The 17,190-nt window shown below is 32.2% G+C and overlaps 1 protein-coding gene across 2 annotated transcripts in view; it reads left to right on the plus strand.

Annotated features, from left to right (window-relative positions):
• The first annotated feature begins 1,151 nt into the window (after window positions 1–1,151).
• The window catches only part of LOC149079974 (protein Wnt-2b-A-like), a 56,298-nt gene continuing 40,259 nt past the window's right edge, over window positions 1,152–17,190 (plus strand). Inside the window, exon 1 of one of the 2 annotated variants that reach the window (XM_089238891.1) lies at window positions 1,152–1,844. In XM_089238891.1, the coding sequence (XP_089095017.1) occupies window positions 1,771–1,844 (74 nt within the window). In that variant the 5' untranslated portion in view covers window positions 1,152–1,770. The remainder of the gene's footprint in view (window positions 1,845–17,190) is intronic. The other variant, XM_089238893.1, reaches the window with a different exon arrangement.

Genomic DNA, 17,190 nt, shown 5'->3' on the forward strand with positions numbered 1-17,190 from the left:
TTAATGTTGACGGCAATAGAAAAACTTTCTCCAAAAAAAAAAAAAAAATTATTTTCTGTCTAAAACTTTTCTACAGTAAAGTGGATTTTGAAAAATCTAACAAAATCTGAAAGTTGAAATTGATTTAAAATTTTATAATTGGTAATTTTTTTTAGATTTTATTCACCAAAAAATTGTTTTGGCATATCTAAAACTCCATTCCATAACTGGATATTTTGAAATGAAGCAGAGCCTCTCTTATCATGAGTAAATTGAACGGGTAAATATCTCCTGTAAATGGGACTAAAATGTTAGGGAAATTAATAAAAATGTGAAAATTTGCTTCTGTAATTTTTAAAATTTATACAAATACAGAATCTGAAACCACAACAGGTAGATTTCCTAACGAGGTGGCTAAAAGAAAATTGAAGAAAAAAAGATAAACAAACAAACAAAGATAAAAAACATATGAGTAAAATTTTTTGTGTGTAATTAAGGAATAACATTGGGAAAAAGCAAGCTAATAAAAAATATGGTTGGCAAAGCAACCATAATTTTATCCTACCAAATCCGGTAAAAAATTGCTTCGATTGTTCTGGGCAGGAGCACAACTAGATACTTCGTCAGCCAGGAAAAACACGAAGTTTAGCGCAGCCATGTAATATAGAAGAAGTTGAAGGTTGTTGAATTCGGCGCCTCCTCTAGTCCAGCACCCGTGGCACTAGACTCGGCTGCTCCCACCTAGTAGTGGCCCTGGTTTTGGGTATTAGAGTATTAACTATAATTATATTTATCTATAAAAATGAAATCCATAACTTTGTGAATCAATTAAAAAATATAAAATAGATAACATCATTGAGTAAAAAAAAAATTGAAAATTCCCAGGTATAAAAAATTTAATTCTATAAAAAAATCCCAAATATTTTTTCTCTGAACTTTTCTTTATTTAAAATACTATATATTTATAATAGTTGATATTAATAAATATAATATATTTATATAACATTTTACATTTAGAACATTTAATATCAATTTATTATAACAAAAGTATTTTTCTTCATTCGAAAAAAAAAACTTCTCAGATTCCAGTAAAAGATGGGAAAAAGTCGCCAAATGTAGCAACCGAGACGAGCGGGAAAACGTATAACGTGGTCGGGCGTTGCGGGAGCGATACTTTTCGGACGGTAGTGTTTCTCAGAGTGAAGAACAAATAAAAGCTTTAAGCGAGAGCCTCTCGTAACATTCCTTTCCTCTAACAAGGGAAGCCAAAAAAAACGGAGGAAAAGTTAAAAAAACGAAACAAAAAAATTGAGATATATATATATATATATATGTATTTTTTGCTGTTATCTTAAAACGTCGAAAGGCGACTTCAAGTCCTACTTCGGTCTTATATCAGCTTATCTAAGCTATAAGAGATTAAACAGAAAGTAAATAGGAAAAAAAAAAGAGAACTAACAATTTCTTTTTAAATAATATAAGAAAAAAAAAGAGGAAATATATAATATATTTTTTTTAAACATCATTTTTTGCATTCTCCCTGGAAAACACGTGGACATGTGACTTGCAAGATCATTACTTATACAAAAGTGTTGGCTCTTTTAGAAATAATAGTAACAGTAATTATTGTTATATCTAATAGAAAAAAAAAAAATTAGGAATCGAATAAGATGTGAGAAGAGTTGTCTTCTCACATTAATTAAGAGTTTCTGAATTCGAAACTTTTGTTGGAAGATGGCTTGTATGCAGTGACGGATTTGGTAAACGAATCAGCAAGGATCACACCTGAGGATGCGATACGTAGTTAGGGGAACACTACTTGCTCTTCTTGTTCTCTTACTACCGTTCGTTCGGGCTAGTTGGTGGTAAGTACTAAATTTATTTTATCAACTTAATTTTATCTAACATTTAAATTTCTAGAAGTTATTATTTTTTCAACTTTTGTGGTATATTGTGTGAAAATTTCGTTGATATTGATATATTACACATTTTTCTTCCCTAGTTAAACTGTAAGTTCCCCACGATTTTTGGAATAACAAAACTATTCTGTCGTCATCATTCAAATTGAATATTTATTGATTATATTCTGAATGAAATTATATTGGGGAAGAAAAAAAACCACTCTTTTTTCATGTTTACGAGGTATACGTGTTGTTGTAACAGTTGATATACATTGAAATTTTGAAAATTATCTTCTCAACCCTCTATGGTTCACCCCCATAAAAAGATAATGAAAAATATTTTTTTTTTACAAAAACAGACATAAATTGGTTTTCGCAAAAACAGATGTAACAATACATCAACACAGCAATTTAATTAATTAGTGCGGATTTTTTAGTTAGCTAAAATGGTTAATTAAGGGTGAACTATATAGTTTGGCTTGATTTTAATGTAATCTATAAACAAATGAAATCCTGGTTAGCAAAGTTGAATATTTTTTACGTTAAATTTTATTTGCAATCATCTCAATTTGGTGCGATTTTATAAATATCTGAACAAGTAAAATTGCAGCAGCTCTGAAAAAATTACACCAACGAGGAATCCACTCTTTCTAGGTAAAAAAGTTTTGTGCTTATATATCCGTATTTTTTGTACTGAAATGACACTAAAATATGTACTTTATAAAATACCAAAAAAAATTGAGAAAAGAAATTGGTATACTGGGTTTTTTTACCGTGTATTTGCCATGTATATTCAAATATACACTTCGCACACTTGACCATAGAGGATCAATTAATCTAAAATGAATTATAATGACTTAAGTAAGTAAATAATTTATTATATTAAAATAATTTCAAATTTAAAGTGCGATAATTCTGAATTATAATATGATTTTATTTCCTAAATTTCAAATGTGTAATCTAATGAAAACGTTTTACTAATATAAAATCATTGTTATATTAACCTAAAATGTTTGAACATGAAATTTTCCCCATTTTCTACTATTATTTTATCAAAATAATCTTTATTTATCTAAACAAAAATCTTACATTTTACCGCTTTTTCATAACTTTAGACTCCAAAGTTTCGTACACTACTTTTTTATTAGAAAATAATTGATTTTTTTAAATAAATTTATCTTCACGTAAAAGAATGTAAAAAAAAAGTAAAAAAATCTCGTCAATATTTTGATAAAATTGCAATTTTAACGACATTACTGTATTATGTAAACAAAGATAATTTTTGCTTGGATTTACGATATATTTTAATAGTTCCTTTGTTTTACTGTATGATAATTGTATTTGTGTGTGTGCGAAAAAAAAAATGTGAACGATGATAATTTACATTGATTAATAACATCATATATATACGAGGTTATTATAAGTTAAAAAAATTGCTAATAGCTGAATAAGCTCACGAAATGATGATGAATCGAATGGCTGAGGTTATGGATGCGTATGCCGATTCGAAATCGGTTCCTATTTCAAATGAAATTCAGATTTAAATGTTTGAAATTGCGTACAAAAATTATTTATCGACTATAATTTATGAAATTCATAAATGTATTGTTTTTGGAAGACATTTTCTTTAAAAAAAAAAGTTTCCTATTGAAGTCCATCTACTTTTCACTCTTACCAGTTGCTTTTCTAGAATTTTCTTTTCATCAGAATCGTTTAAACTGCATTTGTACATTTTCATTTTTTTATTTTTGACTGGTATTTCATTCTTCTGTAAAAAGATGTGATCATTCAACTTGCCGCTTGTAAGCGTAGACAGTACCAGTTAATTTTTCTCTGCAAAATCTTGTCCCACCATCTCGATAATTGATACTGCGGCTCTTGAAGAAAGAGGATCCGTAACCCCTACCCGGTAATACTTGTCACATTATCGGACTTTCAATCAGTCAGGTGCTGAATGCTACTGACAAAAAACTTTCCCATTAATATTGTTAGAAAAATTCCACCTGTAATTTCACAGAACTTTCTGATATCTTTTGTAAGAGTTCACTCTATTTCTCTTCTGATGTTATTTTGCGATAACTTTTTAACATTTTAAGAACGTTTTAATCGGATTTCTTTACGAAATGGGAAAAAATACATCAAAGAGCACAAGAAAACACATCATTCTTTCACATAACATGTCTCATCCGTTCTTATAGAAATATCAGTTGATATTTCCAACTGTGATGCTGCGACTGTCTACCTGAGGCACTTTTTTTGGTGCAGTTTTACAAAACACATGATTTTTATATAAAAAAAATTGGCATTTAGTGGAAATTCGAAAATATTTTGATACTTTTTTAAGTTTTTAAGGCAAATTACGCTACACGTTTTACACGGAAAACCACTTGCATATATTCAAACACTTTTGATACTGTATGCTGCTATGACAATTAACCGTCAGTGGGCTGAAGCTTTTAGCACACGTTAAAAGGTCTTTTAAGTATGTCAATTTTGGTAAAATAATACTTAAATATCGACAAAAAATGTCAATATTTATCTTTAAAAATATCTGTAAAATAATAAATTCTTGACATGTACCCAACTGTGTTTAGTTTCTCGCACAGAAGACAGTGAAAACATTTCTTGAAGGTACCTCACATATTTTTTAAGAAACTAAAATTTTCATGCGATGAAGTAAAAAAAAAACACAAATCTTCAGAAAACACATTTGAAAAATTATTTATTGTCGCTAAAAGTTACGTTTTTCATGCCAAATACTGGCTACATTGTTGGGATTTCGACTTATTGCATGCATGAAAATAAAACCATTTCAGAATTTACAAAACCAACGCTTTCAATTAAATAAAAAAAGTAGGTAATCTCAGCTGCCTTAAGATTATTAATTTCACTCATTTGATCTAATATAAATTTTACTGATTAGATTTCAAGTGTTAATAAGATAATAATCAACTTTAAGTGTCACGAACTTTCAGTTCCTATTTTTCTCACGATTTTGTTAATATCAGATTGATAAATATGTGAATAGGAATATTTCACTGAACTAATAAAATTTCTTAAACTTCGATATATCTTTCGCGTGTTTTGCTAAACGCGTTATCAATTCGTAAGAAAAATGTTCCTACTTGAAAAATAAAAATAAAAATTTCCCGCGATAGCTGTAATAATTGGGTGATATTGACCGAATATAAAGAAGTTATATATTATTTAATGAGTCCGATTGGCGACGCAGATAGGTTTTTTTCTTCATGATCGAATGTTGCTATCGGTTGATGATGCTCTCTTGCGCTGATAGCACTGGTTAACGCTTCCGATTAACGTGTTATTGAAGTTTATCTGTCGTCGCCGCACTCGTTCCCGTCGATGATTAAGAGTAAACGGTTCTTTCTTTTTCCCGTTCTTAAGAAAACGTAAAAGTTCAAAATTGATGTTGGGAGGTTGTGACGTCCAAATTTATTGAGTGATGTGAACCATCTGGTACTATCACATGATTAAAAGCATGCCGTGTTCGGCACGTGCTTCTTAATCCTTTAGACAAACACAAAATGATAGATATTTTTCAATTTTGTTTTTGTTTTCATGTATTATTTTCACTTTTTTCCCCCATTCGATATGGTAATTTTATGCCTCCAGATGTAATAACACTGAACAACAAATTTTGACGAAGTTTCTGCGTCCGAAGCTAAAAGAGTAATTTCGTGTGTAATTCGGTGTGCTGAACAGGAATTTGACCATAAAAGGATAGATTGTCTAGGGCCGGGGTTCCCAAACTGTGCTCCGCCAAAGATTCCTTGGTGCTCCGCAAAGACAGGAAAATAAATAAATAATTTTTCAAAATATTCAAAAATTCACATTTATTCCAGGTAAAAGGTAAGAGAGATTTTTTTATAATCTATGAAACAAAATAATGTTATTTTTAATATAATAAAATGTTTTGGATCAAATACCGGAGCTTTCGTTTTGCACTAAACTGCATTTATCCAACCCCCACCCCCCAGTGGGGAAACATTCCACTGGCATTTCTTTCCGGGTTAGGTCAAAACCATCTATAGCCATCTGTTATAGATGGTGTCGGTTGGGCCCACGCGTTAAAACGCCCCTGTACCATAAGTCATCACTGATCACTGCACTTTTACCTACAATTTTTCAAACCACTTCCTAAAAGAATTCTGAAGCTTTTCAGCTAAAAGACTGTTCAGAGTGTGTCAACCATTCCATTAACTGCTATTAGTGCATTTGGAAATCATATTTGCCATGAAGTCCCTATATAGATTTTTTTCCAAAATATTAAGTTCTAAGGACATTGTGAGGCCTGGCATCGTTATAGTTCATAAAACAATTAACGGAAACCTGACTTTCATCATTGCTCCAGAAATGTATTGAACACAGTTGGCTAGCGCACTTCTCAGTAACATTCTCAGGTATGAGAACTTCTGGTGAGGAATGACAGGCGCTGCTCGAAAATTTTGAAATAAAGTGACAAACATTTGCTTTACAGTTTTATTTTATTTCATATTTTTTTTCTTTTTCTCCTTTTTTGAGATCTGGTCCGATTCTCTGAAACAATGGATCTTGTATGCATGAATCAAGATTCCATCGTCTTTGACGGTTTAGAAAAATATTTTTAATGTCTTCTGTGGAATTTTTTTAGAAGAAACTGTCACCTAACTTGTAAGATTTAGATATTTTTTCACGTAAAAAGCGATATAAATCAATAGACTTTATAAACAATATCTCGATGTGTTGTTTTCTTATCGAAGAAAGTTACGAAGTAAATTTCTTTCGGTATAAAGAAAAATAGCACAATTTTACCTATTGACCTCTTGTTGATTGGGGAACATGAAAATTTCAATGTCTCCGCAATTTTCAATTAGCGGGGATGAAATTATCGCTACTGAATTTTAGCTGATAATTTTTATCATTTACGTGCCGCTGAAATTGTACCTTGGAATGTCTATCCCTATCAGCCACCCTTCTCAAAAAACACCAAGTGAACATCGCAGTTCCCCCCCCCCCCCGTTCAGATGCATAGACGTGTGTGAGTGGCGTTAGAAGAACGTTAGGGTGGCCAACCCGCGGCACGCCATGGTAGCAGAAGTAGCACGTGAAGTATTCTTCCAAAATATTCTCTCTGATTTCTGAACTATCTTTTCCTCATCAACAATCGTCTTGCAGGCCACCAAACCTATATTTAGTATGGTAGGCGTAACTAACAAAAAAAGAGAGAAGATAATTTTAATTCAACTTTTCTATTTAATTTTATTCAAATCAAGACACATTCGAGGAACGTTATGAGATAAGCAGGGCAGTAAAAGTATCCCTACCAACAACCGGGCAGAGAACATACTGAGTCCTTACATAGCTTAAAGCAGTGGTTTTCAACATTTTTTGACTCGCGGAGCCTTTTTTGGCATGTAATTTCTATGGCGGAGCCCCGTAGGAATATTTTTTACTTATTCATCAAAGTTACTGATTTAATTTTATTATTTAAAAGTAATTATAATTATCTTTTTCAAATTAACTGTTTTTTTACTATTTTCCTCGAGTGGCCGCGGAGCACCGGTTGAGAACCGCTGGCTCAAAGCATCTACCTACCGACATGACCCCCCCGGGTGAGGCTGAGAAGGCTCCAGGCCTGGGGCACGGACAAAAAATTGTCATCAACCTTTTTTTTGTTTTTTCATACTATAAATTCACTATAGAAAGATCCGTGAGAAGTCCGACTTAGGAGCCTGTCAAAGATCCCAGCCTAGGGCCTTACGTCCGAGTGGCATGGTGGTAAGATGCTCGTCTCCCACCGTGGAGGTTGTCATCGCAGTTCCAGGTTCAAACCCGAGGAAGAATTTAGGTAAGACATTTTCCTTAACGAGCTGTAGGCGATTACGATAGATGGGGCGTTCAATTCCAACTCATTAATGACAGTCAATTGCGATATGGCCAAAGTTGGTGTTTGGTGATGTAACCTAGGACCCCTTTCTCCAGGATGTCGGCCAATACCTACCGGTTGCTTTATATACTTTCGACGAATCATAGCACCAATCTCATTGTCACGAGGCCCTCTGGCCCCATCCATTGAGACAGAGACAACCTTGTAGGTAATTTTTATTAAAGATGGTTTCGATTTTAATTTTTAAAACAAAAGTGTAAAGGGGGAATAAGGGATCGCGGAAGAGGAGGCCAAGTTGATGGACGTCTCACATGTATGAAATTCAAGGACGTCCCCATAAATCAGTTAATTCGTGAATTATTTGGGAAGGGGGCAGTACCCTGAGCTTTCGGATTCCGATGCCTATATGCACATCATACTGTACATAAAATAAGCTTCTATCGACGCACGCACACGACTTGCATTATGGGAATCAAATTTGTGAATGAAAAACCTAAAGAAAAAATATTGCTCAAAAATTTGAGAAAACTAGTATTTTTATGTTAAGACAGCCAAAAGGTGAATTGAAAGTGCTGTATCCCGTGAAAGCGGTTTTTTTTCAGGGGTTTTTTTCTTTATAGTGGCACATTCGGGAAAAAGTTGGCCACCCCTCCCCTGCGTTAGAAAATCATTTGCACACGTATTGCTTATAAAATTGCTTATTCCGTGCTTTTAGGTCGTATAAGTACTAAGTGAACATTAATGCTCCGCGCGGAGAACGTTTCGCCAAAAAAGTTCTCCGCGACCTAAAAAGTAAGGGAATTGCTAGTCTGAGATTTTCTCTGAAACTGCACATTTAGCACATGCATATAATAACACAATGCAATGAATTGAAACACAAGTACTTATATAGAAAACAAAATAAATATACAGAAAAACAACACAAATAATATAGAAACTTTCCCAGTATTTGGAAGCACAACGTTATATTACATAAAGACACGACACAAATATATAGAAACGCAAATGTATTATAGCACAATTAATTCATTTATCGGCGTCTGCCATGCACTGCGTTTTGCATCACCTTGTACTGGACATAAGGAACATCTCTCAATTGTTCAGTAGTCAGCCAGCATCGAGGTTGGCCATTTTCCCTCTTAACGTTGTTATATGGGGATACTTATAACTTTTTCACCATATAATACCTTTCGTATAAAGCACTTTTTTAACTATTAATATGGTAATATCTCCAAAACGGTAACCAATAAAAAGTTTTCATGGCGATATATTCGTGTTTAGCAGGTCAACCGAAATTGTATATTTTCATGTTGAGCGCAATTTCATTATTGTTTAGTGAGACTGGCATCTTTAAAGTTCATTCCAAATTCCCCGACCTGTTAAACCGAATTTTTACAAGCTTATCCTTTCTCTCGCTAATGACTGAGACTATGTGAGATTACCAATAATAAAATGGTTTGCTCAAAAAGGAGGTGTAGCTCTATTTTCATAAAATTTTGGAAGACACGAAAAAATTTCGAGTTGCGTTAGCGTTTTTTCCGGTTATTATTTCTATTATTTTAAGTTATTTTAGTCTAAAAACTTAGAGCAATCTTCCTAACTCACCAATCAATAAAAGTGAAGTTTTGTTTCTACACATAATAAAATGTATAATTCAAATCTCATTTTTGTCGCACGAAGGTCATTTTCTGCACACGAGCGTTAATTAGACCGGGACCTTGAAGACTCCGAATGGTAGCCTTTTTTATACACACCGAGGGTGCGCTAACCCCTCGGATTGAAACTCCCTGAGACAATCTTTTTCTGTGGTCATGTCGCCGTTTCTGTTGTATTCTCGTGCCAGGAAAGTTTCTGGCAAAGACGAACCGGATATAGAACTCGCGACACCTCTCAACATCCTTTGGTACTTTAGGCGAGCATCTTATCGACCTGGGGTCCCACACCCTTGAATTTTCGGATAACGCTAATTATTACAAATACAAATACAGAAGCCGCAACAGACGAAATGTCCAACGAGGTGGCTGAAAAAAAAAGATTCCTATAGCAACAGCTATACAACAGCCCAATAAGATCAATAAAATACCAATAATTTTTAAAATATAAATATACTGCCCATAAAAAACACTAGATAGACTTGCTTACGAAAAAAATGTATTAAAAAAAATGTTACGGAACACACTCTTACATTTTAAATCCTCCCTTTGTCATTGGCTTTGAGTGCATTACAGCAAAAGTGCATTGAGGGAGAAAATTAATTCACTTCTGTCTCAGATAAATTCACATATCATATTTTTATATACATGCCTTTAGCTTCATGACTCTTACCACGAAGCTGAACTGGAAGAGATCTTGGAAACGGGTAAGTCCGGCGGCGCAGAACTCATTCAGCTTCATGTTTTCAACACGAAATCCATTAAATAATCTCGAATTGAGACTTCGGTCTGAAACGTAGATATTATTCTGCTAAAATTATGAATACATTTAGATACATATAGATGAATAGATAAATATATTTCTTTTAGATACATAAATACATTTTCAGTATATCATTCTTAATAATCGATTTCAAAAGAAATTTTTGCTAAGCAAAAGCGAAAAATTGCTATAATAACTAAAAAATTGAATAGTTGCCTAATTGTCGGAACGGATAAAACATTTATTGGTGGAGAATTCGTAAACAAAATTTTCATTCATCCACTTTGATTCTTGTCCCGTATTTGTGAATTTTCTGCTGAGCATTAGCAATTTTACATTTTTAGTAATTAATCTTAAGTTTTACTGTTTTTTTTATTTATGAAAAATAATGGTAATTGTCTCTAGAGAGTGGGAAGACATATTTTATTTTTTAACAATATGGGGAATATTTACCTAAAAATAATTTATGGTTAATTTAATAATAAAAAAAATTTAGTATTGGTAGTCAGAAAGAATTAACAGTTATTTTTTGTGACTTTAATTGTCATAATTTTGTTATTTTATATTGTCGTTTATTTCGTGAAGGAAAAATAATAACTTTGTTACTTCTCTTTAGTTAAAAAAATATTTTCAAACATCTTTTTTAATCCTATTATCAGATGAAAGTTATTGTATACAAACTAGTTTCTAATTTTAAAAAAAAAGTTCATATCTCTCTGAGTTTCATGTAAATCGCAAAACTTCGAAACATTCAACTTGCGAAATTTTGTTTTCAATCATTACTGTGTCTGTCTCTCGTTGTTGTTTCTATTTTATCTACAAAACTTCATTAATGGTGGGATGGAAATCATTAAAAAGCACTAAAAAAATTTCCTCGCAGTGTTGAGCAATATACGAATTCTACTGCTCGAAACAGAGGGAGCTTTTAATAGATAAAGTGGAAAAACATGTGGTACTAAATGATTCGTACTATCTTGGCTTGCTTCCGGTGAAGTTTAAATCGTTAGAAAGGGAATAACCGGGACTTCATTTGGCATCGAAGCGGTATGAGAAAAAAAAAATTGTTAAGATCTGTTATCTCATTACGAATCAACCAGAGATAAGGTCTTAATTAGTAGGTGGTCCCACGGAATCAAACCACGAGAAAGACAGTTACGCAGAAGGAGCACAATTTCAAAAATTTTACGTATGTTTTACCCTCCTCCACGTATCAAATAATGTGATCTTCATTATAACAGGTAAGAAATAGAACCAACATGCACAAACAAGCGATTTCTTTTATATAATAATTTTAACCATGAGAATCTAAAAATAGCTGAAGTTACATGATAAAACCAGATTGTTTCTTTACTGTGCTTTGTATAAAAAAAACTAAGTACCATACATATTCACCTATAAGACGATTTTTTTCCTCTCCAACATTTGGGTACATCTTATATGAGAGTATTTTTTTTTTTGAGACGTGAATACTTCTTTTAAATCATCTGACGATACTGGGAGCATTCGCAGAAAGTTGCATGATGAAATTTTTCAAACGCTTATATCCCAGGTAGTACCCAACGCAGGACAAAAGCAATGGTATCGTCAGATGCACATTGCAAAAACAAATCCAATGATATTCCGGTTTTAATGGGTTTTAATATCTTTTCCCGTCTGGGCACCAGGCCCGCTGCCCTGATTCGTAACAAAGTGATTTTTGCTATATTTCGAGCAGTTCACAACAAAAATAAACGACATTGGTATCGTCCGTTAGCTATTCTAAAGACAAAGCCGATGATAATGACATAATTTCATTATGACTACCTATCACGCGATTCAAGGCACAAAAAACGTATTCATATCAAAACTTGCGGCCGTGTCGATGACACAGCCTAGTCCAATTTTTTGTTACGAAGCCTCAGATTTACTTGTATTCGAATTCACAGTATATTTAAGAAATCGTCTTAAATGTGAATTTATTTTACAGTGATGTGATAAAGGAATACGTTTAATTTTTAGTTACGCTGATATCTAGTGAATATCATGTAACATATTTTGTAATGATTAGCAAACAAAATTTAAAACCATTGACTGTCCTGTAGAGTCTCTCTACTATGAGTTTTTTGATATAACGTGATTTTTACAGTGATATATATATATATATAACCATATTTCTTCAATTAAACTTAAGATTGAAAATTATTTAGAATATATATATATTTTTGTATTTCATATTTCTTAAATTTTTATGATCACATTTCGCCCTGGGTAATTTCGTGACGTTATTAAATTAACTCAATGATGGAACCGTGTTGATTTCGCTCGATGATCACTAAATTACAATTTTTCGATATCTCTAGTCAAAATCCTACAAATGATATAAAGAATCACATGATATATTTATTGTTTTAACTTAACCCTTCATCTATAAAATTATGAACGGTAGAATAAGAACAAAATGATAATGAATGAAAATACAAATATAATGATGATAATAAATAATCAGCATGTGAACTACTTGGTTAATTTTCTAACCTGGTGCTTTAAAATATCATCAGTGGATGAAAGACTAAGTACATTAATTATAAGTGCAAATATTTTGCTCATCTTCAGAGTCATTTTGACAATTGTAAGATATTAAATCATATTTTTTTGTACAGAACTTTTTATCATACGACGTTTGTCATGAAATATAATCCATATCCTAGTAATTATATCGTCGTATAGTGCCTATAGGTCTCATAGTGTAGGCTATTCTTGTCTTATTTATGCCTCTTCCAAAATATGTATTATGCAGTATTTTGTTTTAGTCTTTGTGTTTTTCAATTTTGCGATTGGTCCACAAAAAATCTACACAGAACAATTTCTGTCAAAGACAACTGCAAGATTTAAGCCGTTTTCTAGTGACATAACTGTGAGACCGAGTCCAAGTTCTTACATGGTAATTACGTAACGATAGCTTCATTGCTCAAGAACAAGGATTTTCATAATCTATTCAGAGCCATATTAACTTCATTCAGATCTCGGGATCACTCCGAAATTTCTTAGAGGTTGAACCAAAGAACAACACACTACTTCGATGTTTTTATGCGTGGTAATATACGGGATGCAAAGAGATAACAGGGTGCATGGCATTTTACAGGCGAACCGTTTGAGGCATACTTCCAATTAAATTAAATTTCCAAGTAACTTGTAGCACTACGATGTATCATTCATGTTGCAAGGGGTTGTGTAGTTATTAAAATAGAAATGTTAACTTTTTATACGGACACCCTTTGCTCAAAAATCCAGTTAGAGTTACTTGCCCAGTCTCTCCTGATGCTAATAAAAAAGTGTTCTAAGTGCAATATTCACTGAGATGTTCGAATTCAAAAAAAAAAGGGAGGAAAGAGAAAAACAGCATTAAATGCGGGTAAAACGGTTTATCCGCCATCTTTTAGTCTGTTTTTTCCCACTTAGAAACGCGGATTTTTTTTTTTTTTTTTTTTTTTTTTTGGCATCAAGAGAGACAGGGTGGGCAACAACTTTCTAATTGGGTTTTTGCGCACAGGGTGTCCATATCAAAAGTTAACATTCCTCTTTTAATAACTATACAACCCATTGCAACACGAAAGACATCTGAGTACTGCACGCTATTTGGATGCCTCTAGGATCAACGTTTGCCAGTACAACGCCATGTGCCCTGATATTTATGCACCCTGTATTTTTTTTCCCGAACTAGATGCGTAGCGCTTTATTAATATATTTGCTATGCGTGGGAGCTATTCGTCAGCCACACCATGTTATGTGCGATAAAAAAACTCGGTAACTCGGAGATAGAGTTAACTGAACTAAAGCATAACTTAAAAAATAGTTATAGTCATATATCAACTGTAATATAACTAATAACTAACTATAATTTTTTCATCCATTTGAATTTTATTCGTCTTTTTTAAGTTAGATTAATATAACTTTTTAAATATCTGCACACATTCATCCAAAAACCATTTCTTTTACCAAACCTCTAATTAACTAAACAACATTAACTAAGAAAATAACTAATTGATTTCTCTTAAAATTAATAAAGTATGTGAAATTACTTTGGAAAATATAATGCAGACTTACATACCACGAGAAGTTGAAATACCTTTTCTAAGCCTTCCAGCACTCACGATAAAAACACCTCATAATCTAGGCTCAAAATAGCTTTAAGGGGGTTGGTGCACGCAAATTTTCCAAAAAACACATTTTCCAATTTTTCAATTTTTATATACTATAAAATTTTCTACGTCTAATTGTGTTCAAGTTTTTGCTCTACCTGTACTAAAAACATTTTTAAAATATTTTAATATAAACTGCTGGCAGGCATTACACTTGCTAATGTTTTTCACTAAAAAGCGTTTTTCTCAAAACTAAATTTTTTGTTAGAGATGAGGAATATTTTTTTAAACACCACTCATTCAAATGTCTTGAAACTTTGTGTGTCTCTCAACACTATAGTGTTACATATTTTAACACGAGGATTTTTTATTAAATATATTTTAAAAAATTTTATGGCCCAAAATATTGGTAAATTTTGATGATTTTTGAAAAAAGTTGCATGTTGTTGGAGTTAAAATTCGATAAAAAAATAACCAACAATTAAAACCCTAAAAACTCGCGTTAAAATATATAACACAATAGTGTTGAGACACAAAAAGTTTCAAGACACTAATTTGAATGAGTGGTGTTCCAAAAAAATATTCCTTATCTAACAAAAAACTTAGTTTTGAGAAAAACGCATTTTAGTGAGAAACATTAGTATGTGTAATGCCTCCTAGCAGTTTATATTAAAGTATTTTGAAAATATTTTTGATACAAGTAGAACAAACACAGTTAGACGCAGTTAGACAAAGAAATTAATGGAAATTTATCCAATTTACCAAAATTCTCGATGATTATGCATAATTAGCCAGTTGTTTATGTGTAATAACCGGATTTATCACACTTTACCGTAACAGATACATCTAATTCTTCACTCAAACTACCAAAAGTTAAGATGTATAATCAAAAGACGGATAGTATCACCCACATAAAGGAAGATTAAAACTGCTGATGCTGAAAATAGAAGACTATCTCACCATCATCATTAAATTCCCTCATCAGACATACAAAAAAACATAATAGTGAATTTCTACTCATTGCTACGAAACATGAATCATATCCGATCTACACGGTGAGAGAAAATGAAGGAAAAAAAAACGAAATTCGATAATTCTCTCTCTCTCTCCATTAAAAAGAGAATAATGCAAAATCTATTCAACGTTTTTCGATCTTTTTTTAAAAAAATTAAAAATTTCTTGGTAAGAGAGTGTTTTGGGCTTTATTTTTTCCTTATCTCTAAATCTAAGGATTCGAAAAGTAAATGAGACTACGCGATATTTTTTTATTTTTACATACAATATTACTAAAGAATTTTTCTTAATATTTATGTGTCCCTCTGTATTCACCAATGGCGCTTCCTTCTCGCCCCTCCCTATAATAACATATCATCGGAATATCTTTATGGCAATGCATAAAGATGAAATTATCAAAAGAAAATAAATTTATCGTTTTGCCCTTCGACTGTTTACTCAAATATCCGGGGGCTACTTTACTTCGATTCCTAGTGTGCTCTTCCATTTTTCTTTTCCTTTCTTTCGACTTACTTATTATTATTTTTCTTCTCACAGTCCTCAATTTGAATCAGTACTTAGACAAGGAAACCACCCAGAAAAAAAAAATGCTATTTTTTCCCCTATTTTTCTTATATTATTTTTATTCTTTCTCCTCCCATTTTATAGCTGTTGCAGCGATGAAAGATATCGTGATTATCTTCGATGAGAAAACGATAATCATGACTTGCTTCCAGGGGCCCACACACGTTTTATACGCTTACATATTTTGCTTCTTTATTATCTTTTTGGTTTGGTTTTTTTTCTCTCTGTTTTTGCCATAGGGTATGACAGAGAGACATAATTTGCGGTCGTCTTTCTACACCAATTTTCTTCTAAGTACGAATTTCATTAGAGGTAAGGATCATTGCATCGGAAAGCAACCTGGTCTTATACCTTTTCCATTTCTCTAAGATGGCTTTCGTCGTGTTATTAAGTAATGATAATTTAGAATCAGATGATCATCTTTCAGATCAGTGCAATGTGTGGAAATTTTTTCCACTTTTGCCAGGAAAAAAATGTTACTCGCTTGGAATACTGATACTTTATCTACATAATGAATTACATATTCGGTTTATTTGATATTGTTCAGTAGGAAAAGAAATGAGTGGTATTTCTCTTCCCTGTTCCTGTTATATTTATATCTGATTTTTCTACCTATTCGTAAGCCTATTGTGAGTTTCTTATAATTCTGAAGTTTCAGTGGTCTTGTAGATTTTGATAAAAGCTTGATGGATATTTTATTATGCGCACGTAAAAGTGGCTTCAAAAATTATTAATAATAATAATAACGGGATCCTCACGTATTCCCAAGGGATCAGCACGATCCGTCCAGGGAATTTGTTAGTGTTAGTAAACATCCATGCCCGAACCCAGACCTGCACAGTGAGAAGCTAGTTCCCTAACCAGTCTACTGCCAGGCGGACTTACATATCGAATATTACCCACTTAAACTGAAAATATTTAGACGTTTTTAAAAATAAAATAATTACAATTTTTCTCATTAATAATAGCTAGTTTGTGATTTCTTCCTCCCCTTCCCCATTCTGTTTTTATCTGATTTTCCTACCTATTAATCCTATTCTAAATTTCTCATAATCTGAAGCTGCAGTGATCTTTTTGTCAAACGGTTTGATGAAAGCTTGATAGTAATTTTAATATACGCACGTAAAGGTGTCTTAAATGTTATTCACATGGAATTACAGTATAAATATTACCCATAAGAACTGAAAATATTTGTCGATTCTTTTTTTTTATTAAATAAATTTTTAAATTTTTAATCATTTTTTTTTATTTTGTGTGTGTGTTAATTTGAATAAGATTGGGTTTTTTCTACCTATTTTTAAGCCTATATTAT

This window comes from Pholcus phalangioides, unplaced genomic scaffold, assembly GCF_987345545.1.
Source record: "Pholcus phalangioides strain wild (caught in Gottingen) unplaced genomic scaffold, Ppha-v1.0 ptg000011l_1, whole genome shotgun sequence".
Classification (NCBI taxonomy): Eukaryota; Metazoa; Arthropoda; class Arachnida; order Araneae; family Pholcidae; genus Pholcus; species Pholcus phalangioides.